Raw genomic sequence first — 11,502 nt, forward strand, 5'->3', positions numbered from 1 at the left:
TTTTCCGAAAATTTCCAAAGTTTGCCGAATTCGTTTCGTCGACAATTGGATAGCGCCCGAGTATTTCCGAGTATAATATAGGCCTAGGTTTAATTTACTGCTAATTGCTTATTATTATTTTTTAATGAGCTGATAATTAATATTCATTGCATTCATTTAGAAAACTTGAAATTCAACGACCATTTTGTGCATCAAATATACTCGGATCGTATGGGCGAACTTGTTGCTGCGTCATGCTACTGAGATTTTCCAAAACTCGGTCTTCATTCGGCTCCGCCTGCTAAACAGTGCTATTTGTGTGCCTAATTTTGAAGATTTCAGATCAACATTAGTCAATGTTATCTTACACTTACAGAAACATCAAATTGTATTATCATAACTGTATGATATTACGAAGCAAGTGATTTATTTACAAATTTGATCAGAACATTAAAAACTAAAAGTGATAAAGCGAAATCGGAAACGAAACCGAGTTTTGAAAAAGGGCCATCAATGTCGTCATGTTTATTTTTAGCGACGGGGAGACTGCCTGACCCACAATTTAGACGTGAGCGTCGGGAATAATTGTCAGGTCTGAGAACCAGATTTTAATATTAATACTGGAGGTTTCGGTCCGCATGGGGGCAGCAAACAACGCTTTTCTATTCCACTGTCAGGAAATTCAAATCCTTGTTGGTGCGCAAGCACTGTGCTTAATAATTATGGAGAAAGTACGTATTAATAACTCAGAGACCGAATATCATTTTGTTTCATATGACAAAAACCTCAAGTTACCGTCTTAAAACGATACTTAAAATACTAGGCCTATTACTCGTTATGCTTGAGGACACCAGCACTTACTAAAATAGCAACGGGGTATCAAAACCCTTCCTGTATGAAAAATAATAGTTATTTGGCGCAAAGTGAATTACGAATTAAACATAGGGTCAATCTTCGCAAAGAAACGAGATACACAATTCTGACATGGACCCAAGTTCGGTGGAAATAAATTAGTTTACTAACCTATAGTGCTTTAACTTTTATTGTTATTGTATGATTGTAATACGTGGACTTACAGTTTGAATATTGTGTGATGCTAAATACGGGATACTTATTAATTGTAATCATAACATTGTAGTCTGATTATTTTGCTTTTTACCAGTGGATATTCTATATTACCGGGTATTTCACGATAACTTTATTAAACGCTGCTTTAATAGATTTTACTCACGCTGTACATGTGTTACAAACAAGGACTATAATGTATAATGTTTATTACAGCATGAGTAACAAGTACAACCGTATTAAGGACTGCAAAAGATACCTAAATGTATATGTTGTTCTGTTGAAAAGAGTCTTACTAGTTGTTCTCATTCGTAACAATGTTTATTTATCTCCCTATCATGTTCGTATATTATATTAATATTTTTGCCGAGAGAATTTTGAGGGCTAATCTGGTGGGGTTTTGGTGGATTAATTTTATTGAAAGGTTGTGGTATTTTATGTTACATAATTTCCATATATGTGAAGCTTGCTTGATTTTCGTCACTTGACGGCATTTGAAAAGCGCCCTTTTGTGTCTTGCATAGTCTGAAAAAAGAAGGTACATATCTAAAGTGAAAGACACTTTCGGGATTTCGTCAAAATCACACTGGCCATTTGCTCCTAAAATTTGATTAGTACAGCCATTTGCCCTAATTTAATTTTGGTGAGTTTCATTACGCCTATATGCCTATATATGGTAATACATATATATATGTAAACTAACACACTTTAACATTTTGAATGTATTTGTAAGGCCAGTAAAACAATAATTTGTAAAATGTAATTTCACAGAATAAACAAAATAATATGTCACGAAATAAGCCGATGAGGCGCAGGATTATGTTCTTCAACGTTTTTGAACTAGTATGATCTTCAACGTTATTGAACTGGTACGTAGGCGTCAAAAAGAGTCACTGGACTGTCTACCTAAGCCTCATTGTCCCCCTATTATTAAAATTAAGGAATTATCAGGAGTTCACCTCATCAGCTGCGCAATTCGCATTTTGCTTGGCGTAGAGGCTGCCTGTAGATCATGGCTAAATATTGGGATGGTTTATCTTCTAAAGAAGTACTTTAATTATCAATTCTGAGGTTTTCAGGATGAAAAAGCTGAAAGCGTTCATTGGTGACTGGAACTACGAGTGCAGTATCAAAGAGATACATGTGCAAAAGAGGTCTTACCCACACCCGACAACAAAGCACTGCGGTTAAACCATGCCTACTGTGCTTTGTGATATCGTCGGTTGACCCCGAATGGCATGTGATACAATATTGCAATTAGTTTAAGTCTTGTTATCCTGATGGTTCACATCAATTCTTCCCCTGACCAAGCCATTGTAATGCAAAAACTAACAAACGGCAAAATAACGGCTGTTGACATCACGCTTTTTAGTGAAGGCACACAACCTTTAAATAGATGTCTTGCTAACAAGAAATACTTTCGAGAAACCGTAGCGCAAAATATGAGAATATTCATGATGTACACATTATATACATTCGAGTCCAACTGTAAATGACATCTGACTTTTTTTATGACTATGGTAAGTTTCATTCCATAACTCGTACATGAGGGCTTCACACCGCCGTTAATGAAAATGTTCCATCTTATTTCTGTTTGAAGTTCTGTATGACATTTTATGTCAAATCCGAAAATTATTTGCCAGTTGGCATTTTAAACACTTTCGAACTGTTCACAACGTGCGCGAGACTTCAGCCAAAAAATCGCATGAACAGCACTGATGTCGATTACGATTCCACCCAGTTCTTCTCTGTTAAGATTTTGACTACCTGTCGATTTTTCATCGCGCCGGAAAAACATGTACCAATGGGAGACTTTTTAGACGTTGGTGGCAGCAAACAAACCAGTCTTTTTTAAAATATTTTACGTCATGTTTAAGCCAAAGCGTGCATGCTCAATATGACGCAAACAATGGAAAAAGGACTGGTACGTTTGCTGCCACCAACGTCTCGAAAGTCTTCCATTGGACGGTCGCTGATGTGACCTAATTCGGGAGAAAAGTGGAGGTGTTTTTTTTTAACCATAAGGTTGCTCCCACAACATTCTAGTTCAGTATGGTCTGATGTTTCGATAACAATCGTGAATTATTAAGCAATTATTGTAATTAATGGTAGCAATTACGTTGTACGTACGTCTAGGTTGAAGGCAATAACCGTAAGTAGGTTACAAGTTCGATAGGTCGAATCGCAAGATATTATGCTCACGAAAAACAGGGAAAGAATGGATACATATGTGCATTCCCTGTGATACCTTTTCTAAATTGCTACTTTTCGAGAAATACAAAAATTATTCACTTTTGAATGAGACAACGACCAAAAAAACGGGCCATGTTTATATATTGAATTATTACTTTACAATTTCGAATTTGGGTAGGCTGGTTCCCGACCCACAATCAGTATCAATCATGTTTGGACCATATACCGGTAGGGTTATTCTGCTCGCACAGCGGATCTGCTTTTTGTCCAAAAACAAAAGGCGTCTTTTTAGGGTTTTGCAGACGTCCAAACAGGGGGAAATTCTGGGTTTGTGGTCGGAATAAACATACAAGCTGAAAACGTATTAATAGCAGAAGAAAAAATCACATTTGCCTTCAACCCATCTTAGATACAAGGATAGGAAAGGGATAATATTTGAAACAACATGAATATCTTTGAATTTTCCCCAATCAAACCAAACCGCATACAAGGTAAAGCAAAAAATGATTTCAGGATATATCTAGGTTATTGAGTCTTTTAGTTCGTTTGGCATTGTGTCATGCCTTTCCTAACCTCTTCAGATATTAAAACAAGGTGTATTTTTTACTGTAGTAGGCAAAATAAGTTGTTGTTATGGTAAACAACAGAGGTCCCACGCTTACAATAACAAATAAAGGTTTTGTGCCTGGGGATGGGGTTGGGTATATTTCTTTACCGGTTGTGAGCTGGTGTTATGATTTCTTGACCATACCCGAAAAAGAGCCAAGTTTTGCTGGTTTGGTAAGTCAGGAGTAACTTCATGATTATTAGTTTAACATGACCAAAAAACCTATCTACAGATTGAAAGGCAATAACAGTACGTATACATAATAATCAAGTTAGAGTTAGGCGGGGTTAACTCTTAATCTTTCTTAATTAGCGTGCCCTAATTTTATTCCCGAACTCAGACTACAGCCGGTGCGATAAGAGTTCATACCCACGGTCACTATATCTTTGGAATAATTAATCGTAATTTCGAACTAATGATGACAGGAGGCCTATCGATTATGTGTCAAAGTCTTCTCCTGAAACCTTATAAAAGGCGCCAGCATCCAGAGGATTGTACCAAGTTCTCCCTCTGCATATCGAAAATCATCAACTCGAAGATCATCAACTACACGATGGCAAAGCTGTGCGCTCTCCTTCTTCTCGGTAAGTATACCACTGATCTCTATGATATCTGGATAGCTGGTTGACCATTGCGGCTCGCTATACACACATGTTCAAGCTATAATATAGGCGATGGTTCCGATTCTCTCAATTAGAATATGGCACGGGAACCAGTATATCTTTTCCAATTGTTCATTTGTAATAAAAAATAAGAGAATAATTGAATAATTCAAAACAATGTTTATTTCAATAGAATTTGATGTAAAAAAATCATTTAGGTTAAGTAATATAGATACATATGAGATGGTAGTTAAGTAGGATAGATTTGTTTACAGCTCCCTTGTCATGGGAGAGATAATATGGCGAACGGTGACTTCATGTTGAATAGCCAATGGGCTATAAAGATAAGTGAAGTATATACCATCAAAATATCACCATCTACACGTCAATTACAAACGGAAGCCTTCACGCACCTATAGTTTGATGTATATATTACATTTAAAGCAAAAAAAAACCCTGCTCAAAATGACGTTTAAAGACGGGTGCTTAATAACATGATGAAGTACTAGCTCTGTAACAATACTCTACGATTTCGATTTCAATTCAAAAGTTGCAAAGTCCTATTTTGAATTGCACCCGAAATCAGCATCTGGGACGCGGTCTCATTCAGCCGATTGTAGCTATGCAATGTCACGCCCTGAATCGACGAATAATATCAACCGCGCGCGGCCTTCTTTTATCGTTTTCTACAAAATGACAGCATGCCAGAAGGAATGATTTCACAGGGAGTTCAGTGCCGCTTCTATCTATAAGCCAAGGGAGCTTTTTCCCAATAACTTGATCAGTTACTTTTGGATCGCTGCCAATAATCTACTCGTCCACCTTTAAACGTACTTGTTTAAAACCGGCCAAGAAAACATGTATTCCTATTATATCTCATTATGCAATGGAATCCATGCATTCCATACTGCGGAGTACCTGAAATAATAACGGAAGTTATCTTTATTTATAAATATTTTGTATAAATACCATAATCTTCATGCCGAGGTTTTAGTTAATGCCGTGCGCGCTTTACGTGTTCGCTACATTCACAAAAAGGTTCCTTTCTTTTCCTTTCTTTTATGCTTCCAGCGTTCGTTGTTGGACAGACAGCCGCTTCAGCAAGTAAGTGTTCACTTAAACTCTTCCTTGCTTGTAAAGAAAAGTTTATATTGAGAAATAAGTATTGTCTAAGTTATCAAAAATCAAGAGCGTCCTAGTCATGGTCACATTTCTGCTCCATATCGTGCAATGAAATGACGAGAAGTATTTGGCGTTTCAAATTTGAACGATTGGTACCTCTGTGATAGTATGGAAGTTCTGATGGATTATTACCATCCACAAGATTAAGATAAATACTTTAATGTGCACACACCTCGCAAAAAGCGTCCTCACCGACAACAGGCTTTATCATTCAAAGGAAGTGACAATTAAAGTTCAAAGTAACTAACCTCATGGTATCAGAGAGGAATGACGACCTGCAAATGATAACATAAACAAACACAATCCGCTAAATCGAGCATGCATGGTGCCACCTGGTAAGAAACATAGATCCTTGACCTGCCTGCTCAGTGTTTCGTACCAAGACGTCTACAAAGATATGACCGTAAAGTTGTGAGATTTATAGACCATATAATTTATGCCCTGTGATGTAATACCATGAAGCTATGGTCATACCAACGGACAACCGAAATTAATTAAAGCATCTTCTGCATTATCCCACTTTTACACCAATCACATTTCAAGAGTTAGGACTACACATGCAGTGCAGAAAGTTGGCTTCATGCGACCACATACATCCGATTTGTACACAACTTGTAACATTTTCTTTCCCCTTTTGTTGACTTCCTATTAAACAGGCGACTGTCAAAAGTGCCCGGCTGACTGGCAATCCTTTGGTGATCATTGCTACAAGCTGAATAGCCGCTCCGCCATCTACTCGGACGTCGAGGCGGACTGTAAGGCAATGGGGGCGTACGTAGCCGCACCTCACAGTTTCGAAGAAGTGGAATTTATGATCGCCATCAGAGAATACCTGTGGATCAACTGTCAAGACACTGATGTCGAAGGTATGTAAATGCTTACTTGACAAAGCCACTTGCGAGACTAAGGTCTCATCCGGATTACATGCTCCTTAATGGAAGCTATGGAAGTCGACTTAAAAAAACCAAAACCCAAAACATATGGCTATAAACCGACTATACAACGGCAGCCTCGCTCTGAAAAGCACTATACGCACAGTAAAAACGTGGCAACTGGAGGTCTGTTTGAAAATACATATGGGTGTATGCGTTGATACAAGAAATACTTCATGGAGGGGTACTTTCAAAACTTGCAAGTAAATGAAAAGTGGGCCCTATTTCAAATTGAAACAGAAGTACAGTTGTTTTTTATTTTGGTTGATCAATCAATCAATCTCTTAAAACATTTTTTTAATGTTTCGGTGAGGCGTTTTTCAGACAAATATGGACTCGGACTGCTTAAGCTCGTGGTACAGTAAAGTTAACCTCCCTCTGGTTATCAAGATCGTTCCATTTTCTCTCGGCTTCGCCTCGGGAAAACAGAACACCCCATGGATCACTTCCGGTAGGCTAATTTTACCACACTACACTAAGCAGTCAAAATGTGTATATTCAAGAAGTTTTCGTGTTCCCCTCCAGGTGACTTCGTGTGCTGCGACGGCACCACCACCGACTACAGAAACTGGATAGCGGGAGAACCCAACAACTACGAAGGGCTAGAAGACTGCGGTGTCGTTTACGGAAACGGCAAATACAACGACATCAGTTGCACCCTGCACAAGACCAGGGGCCTGTGCAAAAGGCACGTCACCACCTTCGACGACAGGATCCAAAACAAGTCATAGATATGACTCCTGTTAACTCCCAATCACCAAACACTGTCTTCCAATTCCTGAAATATTATTCTCTTTGGCCGATTTAAAAACGGGTTTCAGGTGTAAGGAGGTGGATTGGTAGGGCATTTACATTTTAAGTAGATCGGTAGAAACAGCACGTAAAAGACTTGAAAAAGTCATTTAACAGTAACTCATTTTCCCCGATTATAACTGTCATGCTTTTTTTCACCAAAGTGACCAAACTAAGCATACAGAAAACTAACAACTTTGCAAAACAAAAGAAGACGAGATACCTCATCAACGAATGTACTCCAACAACCTCCCTTCCGAATCTCAGACCCACCTAGTTCCACATCAGGCACCCACGTCCACTCTTCCACCTTAACCACATCAAGTCGACTTATTTTAAAAATAGACCTTCCGAGGCGTAAAGTTCAGCTTGATCTCTATAATTTTCTTAAATTGTCTTTAATTTCAAACCTTGATTTTAAACAATGAACTAGCCAAAGATTCATTTAACAAACTGATTTATAGATACACCTTAAAGAAATAAAGAGTTCGGTATAATTCATCTCATGCGAAGTTGGAAATCGCACATTGGGTTGAACTTGCACGCTTCAAACACCTTTCAGTTAATATCAAGGCGCAGAACCTCTACAAGGAAAGGGCATCTCGGACCCTCACAAAGAAACGTACAAGCCCGTATTTCTTAATCCAAAGGCTGTACGGGAAAATTTTTATAGTTATAGTCATTTACAAAAAGAGGATCGCAACAAAATGCGGTACATTAAGACGTTGCCGCAATCTAGAACATAGTTAAAATTGGAAGAAAATACTAATCTAATTACTTATTCAATGGACACTGAATAAAGCAAAAAAAAATAAAAAGCAAAAGAGCTAAATTTAAGTGTTGTTGGATGATTTAATTGACGTTGATCTTTGTCCTCTTGATGTCGATACTATTACTCACCTATTTATAAATACCAGCGCCCCCATTGGAAGACATGTGTCCGGTGAAAAAAGCCTGTCTATACAACAGATACCATTTTGCTACAACGGAGAATTATACACGAAAGTGCAACGGATACTCCGATCCATGATGGGCTAAGACGAATACGGACGGCTGTCGTGGTAAAAATACTTTTTAAAGGCTGTATTAAACTTAAAGGGAAAATACAACATTTGCAAACATCAAAAAATAAAACTATTAAATCATTTTGAAATACTTTGCTGGACTGTTAGTGAATGACAGTGTAAAGCATCCTGTAAAATCATGGCACCTGGTATACTGTCATTTTCAAGAAAAGTGGTATTTTTGTATCAATTTCCAACGCTGGTCGGCCGACCAGCTTTGAAAAAAAAAATGGCTTTTTTTTCAAATACTGGCCCCAATTGACCATCGCACTTGTTTGCAATCGATTACACACCTATGAACGGGTACAAGCCAGCTAGACTGGTGCCCTGACCTTACAATTCCCCAATATATGTAAACTGCTCTGTTTCTTCTTATATGGAGTCAGGGAACCAGACTACAAGAAAACGATTGTTTTTCTTGGTTTTTATAGCATTTTCGAACCCAAAACCTCAAAAAAGTCAGTGTAACTATATTTGCTATATATTTCCAACCCCCCAATTCCATCCATTTCTGAAACGTACAGCAAAAGCAAATGATGTATATTCCCTTTAACTTATAGACCTTTCTACGCTTGGTTGGCAAACTGCATTTTTGCCAACCACGGATTGCAAAACTATGGAAGGTTCAACACTGCAAAAATGAAGAAGAGTAATTACAGATAACCAAAATATTATTTGATTGTTGGAAATACAACATTGTCGACAAAACTGAAACATAATTCCTAAACATGCCTTTTTACTTTGTATTGGGGGGGGGGGAGAACACGTCAATATTATTGCCAACCACGGCTTCAATTTATGCACTTGCGGCAGCCCATATAAAATGGCGCCAATATTTACAAACAAAAGAAAGGTCTATTACACGTAATGTGACACAAAATGTTGCAACTAATACACGCGGGCAAATTAGGAATAGTCTGGTGCATACTATACTTAAACTTTTTTGTATGCGGTGTCTGGGGTAAAAATAATAGATCGTCGCGGAATGAGTTCCAAAATCACGATTTTTTTTTCAATCTTATCCAGCCAATATGCATATAATTATAAGCAAGATAGAAAAGGGAACATTGGGTTTTTTTTGCTGTTGCCGCCCTCTACCGTTAAAACACGGACCAGAATTTAAACACCGCCGGCCTGACCTGTTTGGCGTAATTTCACGTTCCACTTCCCACCAATTGCTGGTTTTGTGTAATTCTTAACAATCTTATCTGTACAATGAACATTTGCATACCTTTACCTGTAGCATAACACATACAGTTCCCATCGTGGATATGAGACCTTCAAAGCACTCAATACGATATTAATACATTTAATATACATAACGCTTTTTAAATGAAGCATTCTCGCACTATTATGACGAATAAGAAATAAAAAATAAAATAACGGCCTCCCATCTCCCCTTACAGCCGTCCTTTCCACACCATATTCGATCAATTACAAAAAAAGGACTATTTATTGAAACAGTCTGAAAACGCGTGACACTGATAAGTCGATAAAAATAGCACTTTCCGTATACATTTTTTTAACCCATTCGAAACCGAATCTTCAAACTCTTGCTAAAAAATCGATAATAAATAATCAACTTTTAACGTTGCTGTATGAAATAAACTTTTTACTGGTCCATTATAACACTGATCCAACGGTGACGTAATTGACCACAGATTTCGTCACTGATCCCCTAACATAGTGTTGTCCCTCGTATACTATGTACACACGCTTAAATAGACTCAAACACTTCAATTTTTTTATTCAAATATGGAATGCAATTTGCATTGAAATTCAATTACCTTGAATATTCCCAAAGAATATTTCAAAATACACTGATCGACCATTGAGGCAAAATACTAACCTAACCCCCGGCATGATTTACTAGAAACCATATACTGTACCCATCCTGGCAAATTCCAACACCATATAGGAAACTGCACACACATATTTTTGGCTTTGATTCTGAAGATGTGCCGACCCAATTAAAAAGACTGTCAATTTAGGTTTACTGTACCCATCCCGACAGAATCCAACAAAAAATCCCATTCGGATTTGATGGGTTGAGTTCTATTAGCGTTAATCGATATTACCGAGGTAATCAGATACAGCGGAAACAAATCACCACATCACACTTTAAATCCAACCTACATGCCATTCTCGTGCATAAACCTTCACAAACCTTGAGCCTTTCCGATCGCCTCTCGCTTGGAGTCAACATATTATTCATACGAAACGCAATTGTTGTCTTATTTAAACGATCAACATCACATTTATCAGTTATCCACTCAATTCTTAATTGTCAATCACATCAGTAATGACCGTTAATGGGAAAAAAAGCATCGATTTCAAAATTAGATTAGATTAGATTAGATTTCGTTAAGGCACGTTTGTCTTAATTTTTTTTATATTACCGTGTGAGATTGTATTCTTTAAAAACTATAGTAAGCACTTTGGACGGGGAAATTCTATTTGTATCTTTTTTTTTTTTAAAGTCCAACACAATGTATGCCATTCATTTTACAAGCCTCCTTAACCGACAGCTGACAAAATAACAACACATAAACCCAGGACTTAGGATACAAGTAAACCAACCACATGAATAATCCTTTAGATTTGCAGCCTGAAAACAAGAGCAGATCCAGGGAGGGGGAGGGGCCAACGGGGTAATTTCCCCCACAACCCCCCCCCCCCCCAAAAAAAAACCCCACCACCACCACCATCTTTTCTTCAAAAAGATTTGGTTCAAGTGGTTTGAAATTGCCTCAGATCGCACCACAGAGCATCAATTTTTGCGACCCACTTTTGGGGGAACAATCCCCCCCCCCCCATTGTGTTCATGATCCGCCCTTGCCTGAAAGACTGTCTTACATCTGGTACGCAGCGCTTAAACAACTAATGCAGATTCATCTCTATTATGTTATTCAAGATCTGGTCGTGTTTCTTGTCCTTGCTCCATGCATTACTTCAGAAAGTTAATGATGAAATACATCTAAAATGTTTCTTGTTCATCTGCAGGATTGGGCTGCAATCTTCGCTTAGGGGAGATTAAATATAAAATAGTCCGCTGCTTCAGTTGTATGTATCTCTTTTCATGTGAG

General features: G+C 37.9%; 1 protein-coding gene across 1 annotated transcript; it reads left to right on the forward strand.

Annotated features, from left to right (window-relative positions):
- Positions 1-4,096: 4,096 nt before the first annotated feature.
- On the forward strand, positions 4,097-7,876 carry LOC119722583 (lectin BRA-3-like). Its single transcript, XM_038192764.1, has 4 exons — positions 4,097-4,428; positions 5,518-5,550; positions 6,285-6,494; positions 7,086-7,876. Exons 1-4 carry the CDS (start codon positions 4,260-4,262, stop codon positions 7,289-7,291), a joined length of 618 nt encoding a protein of 205 aa, XP_038048692.1. The 5' UTR covers positions 4,097-4,259; the 3' UTR covers positions 7,292-7,876.
- Positions 7,877-11,502: the final 3,626 nt, after the last annotated feature.

The sequence above is a fragment of the Patiria miniata genome, unplaced genomic scaffold (genome assembly GCF_015706575.1).
Source record: "Patiria miniata isolate m_02_andy unplaced genomic scaffold, ASM1570657v1 HiC_scaffold_16, whole genome shotgun sequence".
Lineage (NCBI taxonomy): Eukaryota > Metazoa > Echinodermata > Asteroidea > Valvatida > Asterinidae > Patiria > Patiria miniata.